The sequence below is a fragment of the Thermobia domestica genome, chromosome 8, assembly GCF_964235325.1.
Source record: "Thermobia domestica chromosome 8, izTheDome1.hap1.1, whole genome shotgun sequence".
Taxonomy (NCBI): Eukaryota; Metazoa; Arthropoda; class Insecta; order Zygentoma; family Lepismatidae; genus Thermobia; species Thermobia domestica.
In genome coordinates, this window is record NC_137461.1 from 31,242,701 (window position 1) to 31,268,808 (window position 26,108).

Below are 26,108 nucleotides of genomic sequence, written 5' to 3' on the forward strand. Positions count from 1 at the left end.
TGAAGCAGTTCAAATAATGAAAAGGAAAACCCAAGAATGTTAGAGAAAATGTAAATATGGATGCGTGTGTGCCCGGACCGTCCAACAGATATAAAAGGGGGAAAAACTAATTTTATTACTCAAAGACTGGTGTTGCTCTTAATCGATAAAAGGTCACTGATAGATCAGCAATACATATTCTGACAGCGACGGCAGAAGCATTAGGCCATAATGTAAAGGGGTCTTCCATTCACCGATGCTGAGACAAAACCCATAGAACACACAGAACCACAATAAACGATTTCAGAGTGCATCAAGTGCGTTAGTTGTGCATTGGGACGTAAAACTACTACCGAATTTGACTGGCAGAGAGACTGCCGACAGGTTATCAATAATTATTACATGAGATGGTCATGAGAGGCTAATTGGTGTTCCCATTTTGTCGTCATCAAGAGAAGAACATACTGCTTCTACTATAGTAGATTCGGTTGAAGAATGGAACTTGGTAAAGTTCGTGCAGGCATTTTTTTGTGACACTACTCCCTGCAATATGGGTCATGTCATCGGTGCTTGCATTCTGCTAGAGCAGTAGCTCCAAAATAACCTTTTATACCTTTCTTATAGACACCACAGTTATGAATTAGTTTTAAAATGTGTATTTGATAAGTGTTATGTTTCGTTTGCATCTGGACCGGATGTTCTCCTATTGAAATGTTTTCAGAACGAGTGATCTAGAATAGATTGCACTAACTTTATTCCAGAAATTGATGATGATGTAAGGAACAATATTTCAGATGTAGGAAATGGAGTGTTGAATTTTGCTATCAAACTTGTAGAAGCAGAACACTGCAAAGAAGATTACAGGGAATTCATAGAACTGACCATCATATTCTTGGGTGGCATACCTCATTGAGGAGTTTTCTTTCGTTTGCCTGGAGCAATTCACCATGTAAGGTGGATCGGAAAAGCAAGCTACTATTTAAAAGTATTTCTCTTTTGCCAACAATTTCGTTTAACGAAGCAAATAGAAACGGGTCTTCGGAGAATATGCACTTTCTGATACGACTATATGTTTACACTTGGCTTAAATGTGATCAAGCATCCCATTCACCATTAGAAGACCTACAACTTTTGAAAGGTAGGTGCTGAATTACCTGAAGTGGCTCTTTCTAAACTTTCACGCCAACTCTGGTACTCATAGAAGTGCTTTTCCTTTCTTCCACGTTATTAGGGTCATACCATCTGGCCCCTTACCGTCTGCAGGACTGCATCCCAACGGTTCGCGTATATATTAAAAATTTATTGTTATATTAAAAATTAAAAATTATATAATGAACAAGAATTGTATATAAAAGATATAATATTATGATGTCTCTATTACCTACATTAAATGAACATACATATTAACGTCTCGGAAAATAACGTTACGTTATGAAAACTGTTACGAAATATTATAATTTTCACACTCTGGTCAGAAAAATATTAATTATTATTTAAATAATAATTCCAGAGTCAACGTGAAGGAAGTTACATATTGTTTATTGTATTTGTAAACCACAACAATAGTTCTGAGCAGTGGCGTATTTACGATTTTGTTTCGGGGGGGCTTTGCTAACTTTCGGGGGGGGGGGCTTTGCCTGAAAATGTGAAAATTCTGCAAGATATTTCATATACTTTACTATAGTAAGCAAGATTTCGGGGGGGGGGCTTAAGCCCTGGAAGCCCCCCCTAAATACGCCACTGGTTCTGAAAGACAACAAGGTGTTCGCAGCACATACCACGAAATCCTTTGTGAGTAGCCTTATTGCTGGTGATTGTTGTCAAAAAAGATATAAAACCTGATAGGCTGGTAGCAATAAAAGAGAAATTATTGCTGCATTTTATTTTTCTCAGTTCTGCACAATCTTCATCTTGTGATCACGGTAGGTTAATTTCTCTGGTTCGTGTTTTTTTTTTTTTTTGGGTCCAGTATGCAAAATTGAAGTACCCAGCAATACAAGGTGACCAGAACTATTACTTTCAAAAACGGGACGCATACGAATCGGCGACCGGGGGGGGGGGGGGCTTATATATATCTGACTTCCACATTGCATTTTGGGACTCAGCAGTGTTTTCAATTTACAAAATATGCAAGTAAGAATGATAATACACCGTTTCTAACTTATGTACAACCCAACAATACTTTTAACTACTTGAACACTCAGAATTCCAACTCAATTTCCACTTGAAGCACAGAATACTCAATTTCCATGTGAACATTCAGAAGTTCCAGACTCAGCTGAACCTTCCCAATGAGTGCTGGTACAGAAGAGTGTAGAATTTGCATTGACCATTTATATTTTGAATAATAATTACTTGATACCTGGGTCATTTTTGCTTAAAAATGGGACATTTAGGCGTCCCGTTTAAGGATCAGATAAAAACGGGACAACGGTGAAAAAAAGGGACTGTCCCGGCTAAAACGGGACGTCTGGTCACCTTGCAGCAATAACCAGTGGTGAAATGAAATGCAGTGATATGATATTTTAGTTTAACGTCCTACGTTTATGTCCTGTAGGCTGTAGAAAACGAATGATTAATGAAAGTGATTGATTGTGGTATCCCACCGGGAATCGAACACAGGCAAGCCATTAGCCCAGCGGGGAAAACTATCAGTGATGAAAGCACCAGAAAGTAACATACTGCTTGTTATAAAAGGTAAAATAAAGTTGGAAAGTTTAAAAAGAAGTCCCGATTTCACACTCTGATAATGTTGTAGCCTTAGTCATTACCTGCCATTAGAACACAGAGAATAATAAAAATAAATATTCAAATAATGAAAACTTACAGAATCATCTATGGTGTTTCCTTGTAATAATCCGTTGGAAGTAAGCTGAAAGGTCGATCGAGAATCTAAGTACACTCCATCTTTTACGAGGTAAGCCAACTGTTGACTAGTATCTCCAACTATACAGTTCAAACTAACTTCTACACTTCGTTGTGCAACTAATGTTGTATTCAAGTACTTGAGAACAAGATTTGGGTTTGTTATAAATGTTATGTCTCTAAAAGGTACAAGTTCTGATGGTATGTTAACTGCAAATTGTAGATCAACATTACCTGAAAAACAAACAAAGAAGAGAAATTAAATAAAATATTTAGGTATTGAAATTTATTTCGACTTAACCTTAACTCCTTGCGTTCCAGGTATAATTTTCCTGTGTGCGTGCTGTAATACCAGGTTTTCAATTAGTGTTAAAAGACTGTCTAGACACTTATATAGGGAAGAGTTATTGTATAAACTATATTGATATGATTTCATTTACAACCGCACGCGCTTGCACACACACACACACATGCATACATATACTATATATATATATATATATATATATATATATATATATATACCTGTTCCTTTTGGATAAATTATACGCACACACACTACGCGAGCATGCATGCACATGCATGCCCGAGGACAGCATTCACATTACTGATAAAAAATTGCATTGTTGAATATTTGGGCTGAAAAAGGAAATGTTGATGTTCAGAAGGGATTTTATGCTGCTTCATGTTGGCAACACTGACCGGAAATGAGTAAGGTGCTGTCACCTAAGAAGAAATAGTAGAACCAACGAACTAACTCGTTCCTTGCGTCCGCTAAAAAAATCATGAACTCCAGAAATAATACGACCCTTAGTAAAGGATACGCTTAAAACGAAATATATATATAAACACTTCGCTTTAGCCCTGACTCGTTTTACGTATCTTAAAATCACTATGTCATTATAATAAATATACCAACTATTAATCACTAACCATAAATTGCATCCAGATATCGTTGATTTATTCTTCTGTTTTTTTTACGTACATTAAATATCAACAGCAACCATAGCTTTTGTACATATCTTCCAATTTCGTGCGTTTTCCTGCGTAATGAGCTTTTCCATAGCAACTAATAATCTTGTCACTAACAACATGTTCTATCAATAACAAACTAATAATCTTACTCATGACAACATGTCCTGTCAATAACAGCGTTCTTTCTTTTAATTATATATAAGCTATATGCTTAATTATTGCGCCTCTGATCAATGTTGATAATATAGGTACAGATTAATTATAATAGGGATATATAGGGATATTAATAGGGATATATAGGGATATATCGCTGTAAATGTCGCCCAGAACGGGAATTCCGTAACAGTATTACAGTGAAGGAAAGAACCCTGGATATTTTCAAAACATTCACTTTTTGAATAGCCCTCGTACTAATTATTATTACATCAATCCTCGTATTAATTATTATTATTACATCAATATAAATATTTTTCTTTTCTCTTCTTTCTCCATATATATATATATATCAATTCATTTATAATAACATTTTTCTTTTATTACTAATTACATATCATAAAACGTCGATTCATTACAAATATCATTTATGGATCTATTCAAAATTATAACTAATTGATGACTTACGCAGAGTTACTAGTTAGTTGTTCCTCTTTTACATTGAACGATAACATCCATATACAAACAACATTATTTATAATTAAGATCGTCATCTTATCAAAACAACAACAAGATCAGAAGGCAATAATTACGTTTAAAAGCTTCAATTTAAAATCAATGTCATGGATTTCAAGTTAACATAATCAAATCTCTTTTGAACATGTAAAGTAAAATAAAGGTAAACATAACATTCAAAGTTAATACAAAGATAAGATAAATTAATCACATCATAACATGTTGCTCAAATATAAAGTCCAAATGAAGTATTCACAACACAACTCGTAACATCTGAGAGAATAAATTAAGAATTGTTATCCAAGTTTAATTTAGTTAACATATCAGGGTTGAAATTTTAACCAGCTTTAGCCGTTTACCTGCTCCAGCTTTTCATATCTAAATTATATTTATCATCAATATTATTCACAAATAAATTAATAGACGAATTTTGCGTTGAATAACCGTGGGAACCTTCGGCTGGTATGGGATTAACCCCAACCATATCAGCGGGTTTTAGTTTAAATTATGATTAACAAATGGGTCAATTAAAGTACATTGAACACCACAATCTTGGTTATTTTCTCTTGATCCATTTCCTGTTTCACTTATTACTTCGGTCCTATTCCGACAGTTCCTGCCATCTCGAGATCTCCAATTGAATCTGTTTTGGGTCACACTGGTATGCATGACATTGTTACTGTAATTACGTCTTCCACGAAAGTTTCTTCCGTTCGTCCAACTGTTCCTCGGATTATTATAATTCGTTCCATTTCTACCGCTAGAATTGAATCTTCCATTAGCTCCAGTTCCAGTACGTATAATAGATCTTTCACTAATTCCAATGCCAGTATTGTCACGTGACCTCTCATCGCTGCGAAGATTTTCGGTATTTTCATTAGTTATATTCAGGTTTCTGACAGGAATTGGATTGGGTGGATTACGATTACTTCCGCTAGGGTTCGGGAATTGATTCTCGAAGTTCTGGACTAAAATTATCAGATGATTGAAGTTTACGCATTGAGCAGACAACAGAATCTGTTGTAATTTATACGGCAATAAAATGCGTACGGAAGCGATTATTCTGGATTCGGGCTGAAACGGATTGACGAGTTTAAGTTCATTATATGCATTGATTGTAAAATCCGTAAGAGATTTATCGACCCGAGGTGAATAGTGTCGAGTTCGCACCATCGCATCACGGTTAGCTAACAAGAAATCATTTTCGTAATTAGCCAACAAGGCCCGTTTAAATTCTTCGTAGGATTTTATATGGTCGCGAATAGCTTTAAACCACAAGGAACAAGGAGGAAGTAACAGATGCGGTAACAACTTCATAAATTTAGATTGATCTACACCCATAATCTCGCACTCTGCTTCAAATTTTTCTAAGAACGAGCTTGCGGTTTCGTCACACTTACCGCTGAATTTAGTCATGGCCTTAATTTCACTGACCTTAACGTTTATTTTACTATAGTCATGTTTTTGTTGGCGTTGATAATGGTCTGGAACCCTTTCGCACTTATTTATCTCCTTTCTTCTTTTGCGATCTGGACTTTGGAATCGCCTACTGTGGTTTTCTACAACTAAACCATCATCAGTAGAACTCTTAGAAGAAGATATCCCGTCAGTTTCTATTAATGGAGTTCTCGGGCAGTTATGCAATGTTTCCTGTTGATGATGCATTGTTTCCTGTTGATTGGGAGTACTCAAAGCCTCCTTATACATAGGATCATTGTAGTCACATTCCCTCTCTTGTAACGATCTGATTCCCTCTTGTAAGTTGGATATCAGTATGCTATGTGAATTGACCTGGGCAGTAATATTCACTATCTGATTTTTTTGTTGGGCTGTCGTCGATTCCACGGCTTCAACGGCTTTCTTTATCGACTCTGTTTCTAGAGCTAGTTGATCCTGTCTATCTTGCCATTTGTTACTAAATTGTTGAAACCTAGTATCAACTTCTCGCGTCATATCATTTGTAATTTTGATGGTAACTTCATCAGCTAATACTTGCAAATTTTCTTTCAAATTGTACTGCAAGCGATCAAAATTTTCTTGCACACCTTGTACTTTATCTGCAAGAGATTTATGCTGCGCTAGTATCTGTTCTAGCTTTTCATCGTACAATTTTTGTTGTTGGTCAAATTTAGTTTGTTGCTGATCAAATTTCTGTCCTAGCTTTTCATCGTACAATTTTTGTTGTTGATCAAATTTCTGTTCTAGCTTTTCATCTAGTAGTCGACTAAACATATCAATAAGATTAGAATAGGAATGTTCAGACAGAGTTACGGCATTTCCAGATATGGTTTCATTTGAAATACTGGGTACTTCTTCAATCTCGGAATCCTGCATATTAGCAATTCTTTGTATTCTCTTCCCACTTCTCAAAATAGTGAAACTCATAAAAAGGTATATATACGTATGCACATAAACTCAGTTCTTACTATTCTTCGGAACTAAATAGTATAGTATAGTCCCGTGTCTTCGGCACCAGATAAAACGAAATATATATATATAAACACTTCGCTTTAGCCCTGACTCGTTTTACGTATCTTAAAATCACTATGTCATTATAATAAATATACCAACTATTAATCACTAACCATAAATTGCATCCAGATATCGTTGATTTATTCTTCTGTTTTTTTTACGTACATTAAATATCAACAGCAACCATAGCTTTTGTACATATCTTCCAATTTCGTGCGTTTTCCTGCGTAATGAGCTTTTCCATAGCAACTAATAATCTTGTCACTAACAACATGTTCTATCAATAACAAACTAATAATCTTACTCATGACAACATGTCCTGTCAATAACAGCGTTCTTTCTTTTAATTATATATAAGCTATATGCTTAATTATTGCGCCTCTGATCAATGTTGATAATATAGGTACAGATTAATTATAATAGGGATATATAGGGATATTAATAGGGATATATAGGGATATATCGCTGTACGCTTTCATTACATTTCCATGGATGACATTGATATTTTGTAACAAGTATTTTATGACATCTACATGGATGTCACTGGAACGGAAGGGGTTAATGGCGGAATTACACTGACTTTGTCGTAGCAGACTCCTCTACCGTGGACGTGTCCACGAATAAAAGATAATTTTTAAATTTCTAGAAAAAAAAGAAACATTTTTCTTTTACCAATGATGAGTATCTGCACCAGATTTTGTTTTCCTTAGTCATTTGGATATTTATATGACGAAATATATTCTATTATTTTAATCAACTGTTACTTTAATGTTTTGATTTTATAGATTTGTTCTACAAAACTATTTAAATGCCCCTTGTTTGGTCAAAATTATGTCTTATGTAATACAAACAGCAATGCTATGTGTACACTAGTGAAGGAATTTACTTTGTATGTCGTTTTTTTTAAGTTATTATTGAAACCAGACTGGCTGTAGATCTCTATGACTTACGGTTTGAATAAAGACTATTGGGTTCCCGCCCCCTACCTCCTGCGTTGCTCGGTTTACGGCTTTGCATCTCTTATGTATCAGCCTTTGTGTCAAGAGTAAATTTCGTGTATTTGCTCTTAATATTTATTGAATTTGGCCAGCTTGGGCTTCATCTTCCAAATCCTCCGTTTGCTCGGCCTACGGCCTCGCATTTTACCTAATTTCAAGTTTCTTGTCGTATTTCAGCTACCATAAATACATGATTTTGTATTCCAAGGAAACGCTCACTTAAATAACAAGGGGAATTTCTGCATCCCCACTTTAGACCCACTAAAAATTAAAAATATTCGGTGTTAGCAATTTTCCTGTGGGTTAGTCCTAGAAGGGTACAATCAGGCCAAAATTCATCATTCTAATCCTGCCCGAAGTGCCTAAACATTTTGGGGAGCAGATGATGTTCTACATAAATAACACAGGAAACATTTTTCAGTTTCTCATAAAATCACTCTAAAGTTGCGATTTTTATTTTTATTTTTAGTGGTTTTGATAAATAATCCTACAAAAAAAAGTACAAGCATATCGAACTTTTTTCTTTAATTTTCGTTTTTTCTTTAATTCCAAGTACCTAAAACATAAGATTATAGGTTCAAAAAAGGTCTATTTTTAAATAACATGGAGAGTTTCTTCTTGGGAAATTTAATTGATTACAGAAAACCGCCTCTTGCTATCTATTACAATCAACATTCAAAACAGAAGTGGTTTATTTCTGCTACTTCCGGTTTGAATTGATGACTGAAAGAGAAGATGGGTCCTATTCTTAAAACGCTATAAGAATTTAGAAAAAGAAACCCACTTCGTGCTATCTTTTATCATTTTTACTCTAAATAGATGAATATTGAAACCGGAAGTTGTACTGAATTTCCATCGATTGAGGTTTTCGTAGATAGTTAAGGAGGGAGATAAAAATGTATCTTGGGACGCTTAATGAATCGCAGGATGCCGCTTGTCGCTATCTTATCACCACTTTTGGTTTGTACGGATCAATGTTAAAACCGGAAATGGTTGGTTTCTATCACTTCCAGTGAATGGATCAATAATCTTGATCCCGAAATTTCGACCCCTACATCCTGGCCAAAATTGATGGTTGTCAATAGTGTTTTATTGGCTCCCTCATGACTAAACGGTTAGCGTTCGCACTTTTGGCGTTGGAGCCCCGGGTTCGATTCCCGCCGGAGCTGATGTAGTTCAAATTGCACGTTAAACTATAGGTCCACGTTTCAAATAGCCTTGCTGCTAAAACGGACAGTAAACTAAAAATCAATTCCAATTCCAATCAAATCAAATCAAATTCAATCCAATCCAAATCCCATCCAATCCAATCCAATCAAATCCAATCCAATTAAATCAAATCAAATGAAATCAAATCGAATCCAACCATGTCAAATTGAGATTTTTTTTTGTCTCTCGGATGGACATACAGGGTCGATATACATATAAAGAACCTTTTATTGGTAAAACAAACTCCTTAATAAAAAAAGTATGGAGAGAAATTTATAAATGTAATTTTATATAGACTAGATTACATTTAAAAATATTCAAAGTACATAAGTCAGAATTTGATCAGTAAATTAAACAGTTAAAATTTCCGTTCGTTTACAAGAAAAATGGACCGCAACAAACTATTCCCTTTGTTCCCTCATGGTTAATTCCAACATAGTGAGCCGTGCCCATGGTATTCTCCTGCCCTGCTCCGTCTGTGTCCCGGCCGCAACTATTCGCACATACCATGTTGCTACTCCTTTCTACACATTTCCCTTGGTTCTGGTCAACTTCGTGTCGCTTCGTGTGTTCCGAACAAAGCCGAACGATCACGTTCCACAAGCCACGACCAAGCTGGTTTCTCTTTAGTGCGCCCTGTCGGGGCACAGGTGCGGCACGCCATGTGTGAATTAAGAGGAAAAACACAACCCAATGAATTTCGAATAACAAAGCCTGAAAATAAACTTCGTGGATCACGGCACAGCATGGGAACCTCCAATTAACTTTTAGGTGACGCTTTCTTGAATGTGCGTTTTATTATGTGTATTGTGTCCCTAAGCCAATTAAATTTTCAGCTACGACCTTTTTTTTTTTTAAGCAAATCTATGAAATCTACATTTGTGTGGAAGTCAACCGGTACTATTAGCTTTACTCTGCAGAATAAGCTTGGTATCCAGAAACATTAAAAGAAATATTTGTTTTTTACAGTGAAGACCCAATTCTCGATTCAGGCATACGAGTAATTATGATGGCCAACTACACACTTCCTGTTATACTTACATGAAGATTAAAAAAACAAAAAAACAAGTCATACACGTTTTTCATTTTTATATACTTGATCGGATGCCGACCACGACCCATCATTTGACCATCACTGTATTAAATGATTATTCAAAGATGCTTAGATGTTTTATCTAAAATTGAAACGATTTTCGACCTGCGTAACAACCTATTCTATTTTATTAATTAATTGGATAGTATTGGGAGTTATATATATATATATATATATATATATATATATATATATATATATATATATATATATATATATATATATATATATATATATATACAGTGGCGTATTTAGGGGGGTGGCTTCCGGGCTTAAGCCCCCCTCGAAATCTTACTTAGTATAGTAAAGTAAATGAAATATCTTGCAGAATTTTCACATTTCCAGGCAAAGCCCCCCCCGAAAGTTAGCAAAGCCCCTCCCGAAATAAAATCGTAAATACGCCACTGTATATATATATATATATATATATATATATATATATATATATATATATATATATATATATATGAAGGACTTCCAGTGTTGTCTAAATAATGTGTTTCTCTAAAGAAAGCATTCCCACACTTTTAGTATGCTTAAGTGTTATTGACAGTTTTGACTGAAATGAAGAAAGAAAGTATTCGTGGTGAAATGTTTGCCTTTGTAAACCTCATAAAAACTGCAGAAAGTTTGCACAGCAAATAACAACTTCCTGCTTAATGAGTAAGAGAAGAAAAGTTTTGTAGTGATGAAGGATGGTAACGCTCATTGTTAGAGTGAATGACAAGGAAACTACCATTAAGAACCAAAAGACTTGAAGCACGTAGGTGTTTTAATGTAACTCGGATTTGCAATTAGCACGCTACTGTGATCAATCAAATATTAATCCTTTTCATTGTAATGTAAGCAATTATAATTCAGCTCATGTGGTTTTTATTCATGTAAAATTTCGGGTTTAATGAAATATGAATTAGTGGACAGTGCTTCATCCGTAAACTTTATTAGTATGAATTGTTTTAATGAAATTATCAAAAGATTGTTCACCAAAAGTTTAAAAGGTAAAATTATATCTTAATGTCCTGAGAAAGAAACATACTAATGTTACGAAATCTGTGGAACTATATTTATTGATACAAAATAAAATATTTACTGTGTGCAAGGGCGCCCATGTTATGGTTTCCAAGGGGGGGGGGCAAGTATAAGCGACATTTCTACTTGTAGGGTCTCCTTAATTTTAGGTTTACTAATTGATTGTTTTTCTTCCATTTTCTCAACAAATTACGCATGAGGTTACACTCACGTATATAATTTTATTCAGCTCAACAATACGAGGTAGGATCAGAAATTAAGGTTACAAGCCCGATATTTCTGGACTTTCATCTGTTATAGAGGAATTAGAAGTTTCCGGTAATTTTAATACATGGAGTTGGCAACTGTGCAGAGTTTCAGCCATCTACGGCGCTAGCTGTAGGTAAACACAAAATGGCGACGCGTTTGAAAAACTGGTCTCGCGAAGAAGTCCGCTGAGTTATTCGATTTCTGTGAGCGAAACTTGTAACCATGGCTGAAATCCACCAGCAGCTGGTAGAGGTTTGCGGAGGGACTATAATGTCTCATCAGCATGTCGCACAATGATGTCCAAAGTTTGCGGCTGATAGAGAAAAAGTCACCGACGAGGAGCGCAGCGGCCAACTTAGCACGGCATCAACAGATTTGAACAGAGTCCGCGTCGAAGAGCTGATTCAGGATAACAGAGAGATCATGTTACGTCATCTGATGGCAGAGTAGGAAGGACTACACTTGAAGGAGCACCTAGGAGACCGTCGCTTTGCTTCAGGCGGGGAAGGGAAATACTTCATGATAGTGTGGCTGAACACGCAAGGATAGATTTTTTTTTTACCAGGAGGGAATCTTCAAATTCATCCCACGATGCGACAAGTGCCTCAACCGATATGGAGACTATGTCGAAAAGTAATCTCAACCGATATGGAAATTATGTCGATAAATAACCTCAACCGATATGGAAACTATGTCGATATATAACCTCAACCGATATGGAAACTATGTCGATAAATAACCTCAACCGATATGGAAACTATGTCGATAAATAACCTCAACCGATATGGAAACTATGTCGATAAATAACCTCAACCGATATGGAAACTATGTCGATAAATAACCTCAACCGATATGGAAACTATGTCGATAAATAACCTCAACCGATATGGAAACTATGTCGATAAATAACCTCAACCGATATGGAAACTATGTCGATAAACCTCAACCGATATAGAAACTATGTCGATAAATAACCTAATATAAGTACTGTCTGTTGGGGGAATGCGGCGTAGGATCGAAACTGCGTAGCATCGAAACTGCGTACGATCGAAAAATTCAGCTCAAAACCTGTTTCGATCCTACGCAGTTTCGATCGTACGCAGTTTCGACGCTACGCAGTTTCGACCGTACGCAGTTTCGATCCTACGCAGTTTCGATCCTACGCAGTTTCGGTCGTATACAGTTTTGATCCTACTCCGATTTTTCCCTATATAACTTCAAAAAAATACTATTACTTAATATTCTGTGATTATAAAATAATTGTTTTTTTATTGTTCGATCATAAGACCTTATCTGTTTTCGATCCTACGCCGGTTTTAGTTTCGATCGTACGCAGTTTCGATCGTACGCAGTTTCGATCGTACGCAGTTTCGGTCGTACGCAGTTTCGGTCGTACGCAGTTTCGATCGTACGCAGTTTCGATGCTACGCAGTTTCGATCCTACGCATGTAACCCTCTGTTGGTTGTATTAGTCGTATGAAATAATATATACACGTTTCAGTGCAGGCTTTGTAACCTAATTTTCTCATAACTTCTCGTACTTATCGATTAGTACGTACACTCATGTCCAAAATTATTGTCGCATATCTATAAATATGTTGTTGTAGGAATGTAATTTGATAACGAATTCGCCCGTTATTTCTTATAATGTTAGTGTGTGTATAATGGGTGAATACATGTATGTGGCAAATTTCTTGTCAAAAGAGCTGTAAATAAGAACAATAAAACGAAAATAAAACTTTCTTGTCCATTTAGCAACATTTTGTTTTACTCAATCTAATTTTCGTATTTATAATTCTTTTCCTATGAAATTTACCACAAATATACATTCCCCGATTATACACATAATATCAGTATTAAAATTACCCTGCAAAATCATTATCAAATTATATTCTTACAAGAAGACAGTTATAGATATGCGACAATAATTTTGGACATGAGTGTACATGTCTCAACTTTGGCCATTTTTTTTTTCTATTAAACGCTAATATTTGTTGCTTTTCCCGAAACATATTATATTCTTTGCTTTTAAGATTACATTCTATCTATCTAGGACCTACTATATAACTACGGTTTGTTCAAGCTCATGCCAAGAAAATATAAGTATACTATAAAAAGAAAATACCAGAAACTTACTTGTTACATTCGATTGCAGTCCAAGAGCACAGACAGTTGGATATTCTTCGAAACAGCTTACAGGACTTACTAATCCGTCTGGAATTCGAACTACTGAACACGGTGTTGAAGAATCCCATGATTTATTCTCTAATGTAAGGTTATGGTGTTTTATTGCATCTGACGGAGGACTAGGAAGAACCACTATGTATTTAAAAAGTAGTAGAAAAAAAAAGAAAGAAAGGAAAAGACAATTAAAAACGAAATAAGAATTGAAAAAATAAATTACGGTGAAGAAGTTTGGCGTACAATAACGTTTGTATTTGAGATGAAATTTTATCTAGGTAACATTAAAATGAATATAAATAATTTGCTTAATATTCGTTAATACATAAATCCTATTAAAACTACTCGCTGAGCAAAACAATACGTCTATTGTAAAAATTATTAAGAGTCTTCATCCCGGCGAAATTAAAATACCGATAATTTTACAGTAATTATGTGATATCTTCGAATAGATAAAAGATAATCGAAATGTGGAACAAGAGCGCCCTAGACAATATTATTTTACATAAGAAACCGTTATCCCCCGACTCACTTATCTGCTTTCGATTTCGAGCCATTTTGAATATCGGTATTTATTTTCGCGTTTCTAAACAGCTGAAAACGGAAAGCCACTAGGTGATTTGTGATAACGGTACCGGTATCTCACGCAAAATAATATTGTCTAGGGCGCTCTTGTTCCATATTTCAATTATGTTTTATCTATTTGAAGATATCACATAATTACTCTAAAATTAGCGGTATTTTAATTTCGCCGGGATGAAGACTCTTAACGTCTAACAGTTTCGCCAACTAGTCACTTGACTTCATCAGACGCTATCTTAATAACACTATCTTGAGATAATGTCTGATGAAGCCCAAGTGGATAGTTGGGGAAACTGCTACACGTGTTTAATTTTCATAATAAACGTATTATTTTACTAAGCGAGTAGTTTAATCGAATTTAAGTCTACTAAAGCAAAGCTTGTATATACAATGGAAAATATTCATTAATACATAATTGTAACTATAGGCCTAACATGATTTGTAAATTACCTTGTGGCCATATGTTCGCATACGTACCTTTGGCATGGAAGACCAAAGTTCGATTCCCAGTGTGATTTTCGGATTCTATTAAGCTGTAGCTATGTCTTACATAGTCTCGGTGCTGAATGGGACATTACACTCTAAACCAGGGTTTCTGAACCTGGGGTCACGAAAATAAGCAAAAGAGAGAAATATAATTAGAATCTAATACCGGAAAATATTTTCCAATATTGTTTTGAATTTTGTTCTAAATGCATATTTTTTTAATACATACTGTTAAGAACAACAAAAAATAGGTCTACTTAACATTTTCAACACGTGCAGATTTGTTTAAATAGATTTTTTAAAGAACTCTGTTGAAAATGTTTAGTAGACCTACTTTGTGTTGTTCTTAATAGTATATATAAAAATAAAAATATACATATCATAACAAAATTCAAAATAATATTAAGGTACGATATGAAACTAATGAGAACTGCATATTGAAATACGAGAAAAATACAAATGCAACAAAACCTGCTTATTGAAATACAATTAAAATTGAAAGCTAATGAGATATCCGAGCATGTTTTTTTTTTTTTTTTTTTCACTAGTGTGCCAATGTCTGGTTCAATCTTCGTGATGCACATTATCAAATCGTTTAAAATACTCAATAATTTTTTAACAATTGTCCAGATTTTTTCACCAAAATTAGAAATCACTTTATTTTTTTTTTATCATATGACCCAAAATTAAGGGAGTTATGAAGTTTTAAAATTTTCAAACGGCCTCCATTTTGAAAACATATGACAGATCGGATTCCGATATTTGTAGTATGAATGAACTGACCAAATTCGGTTTTAATCCATTCGCTTTTAGGGAAGTTATTGTATCCACTATATACAGGAAATAGATTCTACTATTATAGAAATAGATGGATATCGTGAGATTTCCCCAATAGGTATATTAAAAATCTCACACAAGCATATTACAGACCAAAAATTATAAGGGAGTTACTGACAAGATGATGTGATAAAATGGGGGTCATGATAGGAGTTAGGTTGAGCATCACTCTCTAAATTAACCAACCAAAATGATTTGCAAACTACTTCAATCAAGAAATAACTGTCACATTAGTTCTAATGTCATTATTTAACATAATCTAATCACTACTAGAGAAAATATCGTACATTTAATACTGTACAGTTTAAATTGTATACAAAATACTACATATGTATAAAATGAAACTGTAATATATTTTCTTGTTATTTATATGCAATTTATTATACAGTGTATTAAACAGTCTTGGGTAACCACGTCTACTTAATGGTGTGTAAACATTATTTCAGTACAACGATGGCATATTCCAGGACGATAAGTCTCCATTCATATTCGTAGTTCTCATGAAACATGATTTAGAGAACTTGTCAATTAATTTGGTACCTTCTCCAGCCGGCAAGACTACCAGCTTCCCTAGGCAACATCTTTAAGAATCTGTGACCTAGTTTGGAAAATAAGATTCGGTTTTGATTTCTACCAGACCGCAATCTCTACCCTAGATGGGAGCTGTGCTGCTTGAAAAAAATATCTTAAAATCATATTAATCACAACGATGGACTTACATTTTTATAATACACTGATTTTTGTGCTAAAGACCACTGAACAACGTATTAGTACTTCCATTTTACCCACTATTTTGTCCACCATCTGTATATCCTCAAGCTGTTATCTCCTCGTCGATCAGTCACATGTATATTTAACGTTATTGGCCAAAGATCAGGGTGCGAAATCCCGGGGGGGACGGGAGGGATTTCCCCCCACCAAAAATTTTACACTTGCTTTTCCCCCTCACCAAAATCTGTAAGGGGGGACACCTTAATAGGAAAATATAAGTAGGTCTATAAAGAAAAATTTCAGAGAAACAATAATTTTAAATGCATGCTGTTTTAAAAAACGTAGTTTATTTGTAAAAGGATCAGGTGTTTAACTTTTTCGGTTGTTGACGAGATGAAGACCTTTATTCTCTAGCGTACCAGTTGCATGCAAAATTGGTAAAATTTCTCAATCAGATTGTTTTTCAATTTCAGTTGACGAATCTACAAACATGTTTTCGGATAAGCACTTGCTGTTATATGAACATATGTGGACGAAGAAAATAAACCTTGTTGTCGTTTTTATAAATTAGTGCCTGTAGAAAATGCCGATGAAAAATCCCTTAAAGAGAAAATTATTCAAGCATTTTCCGAAGATGGCATAGATATATTTAATCTTAAAGAAAAACTTGTTGGATTTAGTTCGGACGGGGATGCAGTGTTTACTGGGAGAAACGAAGGTGTTGCTGCTCAAATTAGAAAAAATGTCAACCCGTGCCTAATTAGCGTACATTGCATGGCACATCGAATTGATCTTGTTTCTGAAAGAGTTTTTGGTGTTGTGAATGCTGTTTACAACTTTGCATGTTTGTTAGGCGAACTTTACCAGGTGTTCAGTAAGTCATCTACAGCTGCAACACTTAAAAGTATCGCGACAGTCACATATGCCGCAGGACAAAAATTTGAACGATTACAGTGGTTCGGATTTCACCTTAAACTGTAAGTCCACATTTCATAGCCTCGCTGCTGAAAAGGGTCATTAAACTTAAATCAGCAAATCAATCGTATTATAGTGTTTGTGCTTTTATTTTCTAAAGTTTAACGTCCTATGAATATTCACCACGGCTAAGGAAGACGGTCATGATGAGATGAATTATAATGGTTGATTAGGATAGTGGAAGGAAGCGAGAGGACCCCGAGAAAACCCCCACACAATTGTTTGTATATCACAAGCAGAATTTGGCGCGAGCTAGGATCCAGCCGATGATTCCACGCACCTGAGGTGAGCGCTCTAGCACTGAGGCAACACGGCTTTTTGTTGTCTATCAAGTATTTGTATTGAAATCATTATAATAATATATTCTTGCTAATAATACAATATAGATACATAGTATTATTTAGACTTACAAAGGAGACCGTATATCTGAACAACCAAACTGAAACACTACGTACGTAGCGAAGAAACGAGAATTTCATAAATAATAATAAAAACTATACTCTGACTCTACAGCTCATGAGGATCTATGGCTTGCCAGGTGGAGCGCTTCAAGTTAGTAGTTCTAATGCTTGGTTAGGACATCGGTTCTCAGGGACTATTATTTCTGACTTATATATCTGTACTGCTATTTTCGCGAATGCAATCTTATATATAAAAGAGAACGCACAAATCCTTTGTTCCCTCATCACGCTAATACGGCTGAACCAATTTCTTTTATTTTTGGGGGGTTATTAGGATTTGGACCCTAGATGGTTTTTATCATATCACTTTAATTTTTAATTACCAGTGTCTTGAGATAATTGACCATTCAAGTGTCCATAACGTACAAATCCTTTGTTAGTTCATCATAGGTATAAAAATAAACGTATTTATATGCAACCCGCATGACCGTGTCACTCGGCGGGTTAACATAAATGACAGGCGATATAATGTTAACATTTACTGCAATCTACTATGGTTTTTATCATATCACTTGAAAGCGAAAACTTCCGGGATGACCGCAGCGAAGCGGGGCGGGTTAACATAAATGACAGGCGATATAATGTTAAGATTTACTGCAATCTTCTATGGTTTTTATCATATCACTTGAAAGCGAAAAAGTAAAAATTATCTAAGTAACAAAGTTTATTGCGTTCCGGGGTGACCGCAGCGAAGCGGGGTGAACGCTGCTAGTCTTCAATATAATGGTAAACACAAGGGTACTGTGCTCCCACTCGAGTCTAACCCTGGACCATACGCACCGAAGTGTATATTAAATGCAGTAGATAAGTTACCGATTTTGGTTAAATGAATATTACGACTAGTTTGAACATTTATTATTATTATTATTATTATTATTATTATTATTATTATTATTATTATTATTATTATTATTATTATTATTAATAATAATAATAATAATAATAATAATAATAATAATAATAATAATACATTAATATTTCAATTTTTTGGAGGCTCCACGAAGCATTAGTGTGGATCGCTGAACTTCTTCCTCCCCACCATTTTCAAATGATTTCGCACCTTGCCAAAGATTATATTTACATGTTTATTCTCTTTCACCAAATGTACTACAACCATAGAAATATCCCTATGTTATTCTACTATGGTAAAATTAATTCACATTTCCTTTATCTAAGATAGTAGTAAAGATAATAATGACGTAATCTACCTGAAATTTGTTCGATCCATTGTAGACGTCCGACTTCCGTTCTTCTCAGCGCCAGCCAATAGACACCCGAAGGAATCTTACTTGGCTGAGTAATTACTACAGACATTACCTGCAAATAGTAATAATAATAATAATATTTATAATAATAATAATAATAATAATAATAATAATAATAATAATAATAATAATAATAATAATAATAATAGACCCTAATAATAATAATAATAATAATACAATCATGATATGGTTTAGACAAAAGTATACATGATATACAAACTATACAGGGAAATTCAAAATGATGGACCTGATTTTATAAATTTATTCTATGGAATCTAATAATCATATGTTATTATGAGACATGTACACTCATGTCCAAAATTATTGTCGCATGTCTATAAATATGGTGTTATAGGAATATAATTTGATAACGAATTTGCCTGGTATTTCTTATAACGTTAGTAGACATGTATGTCGCAAATTTCATGTCAAAAGAGCAGTAAATAAGAATAATAAGACGAAAATATAACGATTGTCCATTTAGCAACATTTTGTTTTACTCATTCTAATTTTCGTATTTATAATTCTTTTCCTATGAAATTTACCACAAATATACATTTCCCGATTATACACATAGTATCAGTATTAAAAGTAACCTGCAAAATCATTATCAAATTATATTATTACAAGAAGACAGTTATAGATATGCGACAATCATTTTGGACATGAGTGTACGTACTTCGAAAGGTAAACTTTAAAAGTTAAATTTCCACGCATTGTTTCCATTTTCTACCGCTAAGAGTCAGCAGCGACCATGAAATGAATTACAGTGACCATGACCACAACATACCACAACGGATTTGGCAGTAGAGAGACTATCAGCTTTATGTATGCCCTGTTATACGAGGTAGAGACCTGCACGGGCCGAATTTTTCGGCCTGTGCCCAATCTAGCCTGAATGTACCTAGGCCCGGCCCAGCCCGGACCCGAAAAGTTTTGGAGATTTTCGGCCCGATAAGTTTTTTAAAATTCTTGGCCCAAGCCAGGCCCGGGCCCGATAAATTTTCGAAGTTTCATTTGGTAACATTTTTCACGGGCACACTACTTCAACGTTTGCCTTTATTCTAATTATCATTTAACGAATGTCAATAATTATTAAAGAATTGCAATTAGTCGGCCCCAGCCCGGCCCGACCTGAAGAGAAATCAGTGTCGGCCTGCCTAGCCCGGCCCGGCCCAAAGAAATAATAGAGTCAGCCCCCGGGCCGGGCCGAGCTTCGGGCCTCGGGCCAGGCCCGGCCCGTGCAGGTCTCGAATACGAGGTGCTCAGATTAGTGGTCTGCACGGGCTCGGGCCTACAATGGATATATAACTTCGGGCCCGGGTCGGGCTGGGGCCGTACATTTTTAAATATACAACCATATTTCTCGGGCCTTTTAGGGCCTAACTTTGTAAATATACTGTATAACGATATATATTGCACCGTTCTTTCTGGAGAACGTTTAAAGCATCAGTTCAAAATTAAATTTGTAATCACTGTAAATAAAAAACACAATTTTGCGTTAATTATTAAGTTTCTGTAATTCGGGGTTATTTCGGGCTCATTTGATTATAACACGAACTCGGCCCGGACTCGGGCGTAAATGCTAAAACATATTTCAGACTCGGGTCGGGCCTCACATTGTAAATTCACGGGCCGGGCCGGGCTCGGGCTAAAAATTCCGGCCCGTGCAGACCTCTCTAGCTCACCTAGAACTAAATGTGATACGTTTGAAGAAAACTTTGAGTTTACCTTTTTCTAGCGCATGTCTCATAATAGCATCGGCAATTCAAAACCTGCTATGTGACATTTTCGGCCATTTCGAGATAATAGTACTATCTGGTGCAGCTTTTAGATTCTTTTAGACTCTCTAATTTTTTATTACTTGAGAAGGTATCTAGTTACTTGCAGCATCAAATATTACTTATAACATCACTTTTATAAAGCGAAAAATCTAACCAGGATACTGTTTTTCGTTTCTCCTGAAAAATTTATAAAAATGCACATAGCAGGTTTTGAATTGCCGACGACGATATGTTTATTACATAAAAATTCAACAGCTCGGGTAATATGGAGTCATTGTGGTGGATTTATACATTGCCATATTTTACTGTGTACATCTAGTGTGACGTACCCCATACAATTATTACTATCTCTACAATCGCTATCAGTCCGAACAGCTCCTTTTGGTGGTCGATTGAGGTGGTCATACATCCTACTGAGGCAATTATATTGGATGTTCAGGATGTCCCACGTTTGACATCTTGAAATCTACTATAATCATAATACTGTGCTTAGGGTACACTGTCACGTGTACTCCACGGGAAGAAGTTTGTTTTGTATATGGTGATATTTTCTTAATATTGAAACTGGAAATTGTTTCAGTAAAGAAATTAAACTGGAAAAATAGGGTATATTCTTGGGATGGCTAATTGATAGCAGAAACCGCTTATCGCTATCTAGTACCGTTTCTACTCAGGGGCGTCATTTAAGGGGGGCAGGGAGGGGCATTTGCCCCCCCTGAGTTTGAGATTTATATAGATTTTATCAATAGAGTAGTAGTAAATGAGTGAAAAACGCGAAATTTTACTTATATCGAGGAGTTTTGCCCCTCCCCCCGAGCAAAATCTGAAATGACACTCCTGTTTCTACTCTATAGCAATCAACTTTAAAACCAGAAGTGATTGATTTCTTCCATTTCCGATTTGAATAAAAGGTGAGTGAAGAAAATAGTAACTATATGAAGAACATTAAACCGATCCCAGGAAACTGCTTCAAGCTATCTATTACAGATTTTATTCTATTGTGTACAACATTAAAACCGAAAGTACAGTAGCAAGTCGAAAATCCGAACTAATTGGTACCACAGGTAGTTCGGATTTTCGAAAATGACCAAGAAAATGCCATTTAGGCTTAAATATACTGTACGGTATGCTCTTTTATCGATACAGTGGTTATACACTACATACAGTAATTAAAATACCATACGTAAGGCTACTTACATTTAATGTTTCTGAAGAACCTGCTCGTATACTAAATTACACTGTTCTTGTAACTCACACTTAAACTTAACTTGTATAGGAATATGGGAAAATAAAAATATGTATGAAAAAACAATTAGATATGAATGAGCTTTTTTGTAAAAACACTGACTTCACACAGCACCGACGGACAACCCTATTGTTTGTTTATTGCTAGCACTAAGACAAAATGAAAAAAAAAATCTAGGGACCGCGTTCGGATTTTTGACGTTCGGACTATCGACGTCCTACTGTAGTTGATTTCAGCCATTTTTGGCTTGAATGGTATGTATTTGTAGAACGCTAAATCAATTCCGGAAAGTAGCTTCTCGCTTTCTCTCTTCTCGTTTTTGCTCTACGTAGATCAATATAGAAACCGTAAACTGCAGTAAATTGTTACCACTTCCGGTTTTAGTAAAGAGTTCAGGATGTGGATAAAATGTATTCTTCGCTTGCTTAATTGATTGCAGAAATCCGCTACTCACTATCTATCATATTACCGTTTTTATTCTGTATCAGGCATGTGCAAATTGGAACAGAGAATGGACCAACCACAGAGGACTTACTAGCGTCGAGGGCCATACGAGACAATGTACAACATTTTCACAAGAATTGAATAGCAATATTCAATTTATAAAATCGTTTGTCGCACACTAATATCACCGGAACATAAAGACTGTTATAATGGCAACCAAAATGTTTACTTACACGGTGTATTAAAGAAAAGTAGAAAAATCTATTTATTTAACATTTTAGTGGAACATTTGACCAGTCTGCCAATGTTCCATGGCACACTCTACCAAGGGCGCTCATCAGGGGTGCAAGGTGGGGCGATTGCTTCCCCTAGAGGAAATCGTACTTCGTAATATCGAAAACCAATAGAATTTTTACATTAGTTACAGCAAAATTTGAAACTATATTTGAAATGTCTCTTACACTCCCCCCCCCCCTTGGAAACCACAAAGTGGACGCTCTTGCACTCTACACTGGATGTTCCAACTCAGAGGATATTTTCAAGAACACCAATTATCCAAGAAACACTTTTAGCTCAATTTAAGAAATTACGTAAGAAATTAATTTTCACTAACGAGTCAGACTGGCTATTACACCTGGCTGCTCTGTAATAATAACTTTAAAACCGGCAATTGTTGATTTCTACCAGACCCGCAACCAGATGGGGGCTAGGGAGGTCTGCTCCCCTAAACTTTTGGCCCCTCCAGACCTCAACACAAAAGACAATTTAGATATGTGTAAGAGAATTTTTAATGACTTAACCCCCCTAACATATCCATGGCCCCCCAACCTCTGTGGCTGGTTGTGGGCCTGATTTCTACTACTTCCGATTTGAATATATTGGTGAGAACGGACCACGGAAAGACTAACCAAACCAAATTCTGTAATAATTATAACACGAGTATTAATATCACACTAATTTTAAATTTTTACCTAAATAATTTACAACAAAAAGAATCCAGTTTAACAAATACCTTTTCTCTTTTATTTTATATGTAGCTTACCTGTCTTCCTATAATGAATGAATTTCGCTGTCTGCATTGTTTAAAGGCTTCTTTCCACTGACGTCTTTGTGGAAATACATGAATATCATCTGCCTTCGTAAAAGTAGTCCATATTAACAGATGAGGAAGCAGCACCAGAAATAAATTCATGAGTATCGACATATTAATTTTGGAAATCGTGCTGTGAAAATACAATACAATATAAAAAATATAAATAGCATTATTTTAAAAATAAAAACAATTTAAATTCTGTAGAAAGTGTATATTAGACAAGTATTTCCCAATCCATGGATCGTCTCATTTTGTTAAAGTTGTTATATCTCTACGCCACGCTATGAGAATCTGTACGGATTTTTTTAAAAGTACCATTTCATTCCTATGCGTAGGTGAAGGGGCGGTAGAAGGTAACACCTTCTCTGGGGCTATGATCATCCATTTTTGGAAGTTTCATTGGAAGATGGATATCAGGATTATTTATTTATTGATGTACTTATCTGGTTAATATACAGGAAAAAAGTGACCTGTGAATGGCCTATAACGATGAAATGAAGTGTAGGTAACAGAACACAAGGATAAATGTATTAGTTGAGACGACGGTATTAATCTTCTGCTTTGGGGCTACTCAGAGTGGGTTCAGACACTGAGAGCCCAGTTAGAAAACAAAGAAGGCATTGATGAAATTGTGCACAATGGATGAATGTGTGGTGACAATATAAAGGGTGTTTCGAAACAACACCGACAACATTTGGGAGGTGATTCCTGACACCAAGATAAGACAAAAAGTATAGACCAACCTGGGTGCACAAATGCTTGCTTTTGGAGTTTGAAAATCCATGTTTCAAAATCCTGCGGTACTTCCACAACAGTTTTTATAGTGGGAGTTTGGCTAAGGACATATAATTTAAAGTACTCACCAACTACCTCTAAAAAAATGTTGCAGAAGTACCGCAGAATTCTGAAACATGGATATTTGGATAAGACACATAGTAGTTCCTAAGTGAAGTCTTGACCCGATTATGGTAGGTCCCATAGTTTTGGTGCTATGGACCTTTAAACTTCAATTTTTAATGATTTCGGCAGCCTATAACTCCGAAAGGAAGCATTTGTGCACCCAAGTTGGTCTATACTTTTTGTCTTATCTTGGTGTCAGGAATCACCTTCCAAACGTTGTTGGTGTTGTTTTGAAACACCCTGTATATGGTAACGGGACTTATAGAGAACGGTAGCCTGAGGAAGTTAATGGATAGCAAGAAGATGATCTAACGGGGAATATGCGTAACGTGTACAGCTGGAGTCTTAACAGTTGATAGACAATCGGATGAGCATCTGTTGTGCGGTGTTATATGTAATGAACGAAGACTGTGCAGATGTGATAGGAATGTTGGCATAAATGTGCGACGGTAGACTTCTTGTACTGGTGTCCGTAAAGAATAAGCATGGCGTTCCAAGACTTGTAGTTTATCATACAATTTCTGTGAAGCCGATAACCAGGCGACATGTTCATGCGTAAGAGCAGAACGAACAAAACCTTTATATGTATAAAGAATAAGTTTGAAGTTAAGACCCCAGTTAGTGCCTTCCAAACTGGATAATAGTTGATCCGACATCGAATATTAGCTTGTAAATTGGAGAGGTGGGCGTCCCAAGAGAGATGTTTGTCGAAAGTGAAACCAAGGTAATTCACACTATTTTGTAATGATAATAGCGAAAGTAGTAACGTAACACGCAAATGTTCTGGATTTCGTGCTAAGCAGTAGGGGAAGGTGAGGCACGTTGCAACAGTGTTTTTTCTGCTTTAGGGTTGGCTCCACTGTGTTGCATTGTGGCCTGTTTGAACACGAAACGGAAAAGGTCTCTCGTGGTCAGTTCAACAATGGAGGTTGAAAGATGCTGTAGACGTTGCGGGTAAAAGTTTGTTTTTTGTAGGAGTAAGTATTTAAAAAAAAAAAAAAAAACTTTTGTCTTTCTTTACTACACATTACACATATGTAACAAGAGTAAGTAACATTGTAGTACGCAAATAGTATAGCAGTTGAAGTACAATTACATTATATTTCTGTTCCCGTGTTCAGGGTGCGAATTACCGGGGGGGATGAGGGGGATTTTCCCCCTCAATCACATTTTGTTCCCCCCCAAAGAAGTCAGCTGAAGTATCCCCACCGGGGATGCTCGCTTTCCCCCTCAAACTATGCTTAGTATAACTCCAAATTTCACTGATTTTAGTTGTAAATTTAATCTTCTAGCTGTATTTCGAAATGATCGATGTAAACTGTTCAGTTTTGGTCATTTCTACTTACCACCTAATTACCCACTATTTTCAACGTTGTTTAGTAGAACTATATTATTATGACTACGGTTGTTACTTGCAACTGTACCTTCGTATCCTTCAGTTCGTCATCGTTTGTGAATTTGAATGTACTAATTGCGTACAACAAAACCACATATAGATTTATAAATGTTCTTAGCGGTTGGCCAAGAAGAAGTAAACAAATAGCTTCTTCTACCATACTTGGCGAAGTTCGGATATGTCATATTCATCCTCTATATTTGTATCGA

The 26,108-nt window shown here is 35.6% G+C and overlaps 2 protein-coding genes across 3 annotated transcripts in view; one reads left to right on the plus strand and one right to left on the minus strand.

The window, feature by feature from the left end:
• The window catches only part of LOC145692827 (uncharacterized), a 56,775-nt gene that overhangs the window by 15,515 nt on the left and 15,152 nt on the right, over positions 1-26,108 (minus strand). For both annotated transcript variants that reach the window (XM_081768324.1, XM_081768325.1), the window contains exons 2-5: positions 23,553-23,733; positions 18,980-19,088; positions 13,675-13,857; positions 2,807-3,078 (exon numbers count right to left, since the gene is read on the minus strand). In XM_081768324.1, coding sequence (XP_081624450.1) covers positions 2,807-3,078; positions 13,675-13,857; positions 18,980-19,088; positions 23,553-23,714 — 726 coding nt within the window. In that variant the 5' untranslated portion in view covers positions 23,715-23,733. The remainder of the gene's footprint in view (positions 1-2,806; positions 3,079-13,674; positions 13,858-18,979; positions 19,089-23,552; positions 23,734-26,108) is intronic.
• Positions 24,882-26,108, plus strand: part of LOC145692828 (uncharacterized) — an 89,635-nt gene continuing 88,408 nt past the window's right edge. Inside the window, exon 1 of the mRNA XM_081768327.1 lies at positions 24,882-25,227. The gene's annotated coding sequence lies outside the window, so the exon portion shown is untranslated. The remainder of the gene's footprint in view (positions 25,228-26,108) is intronic.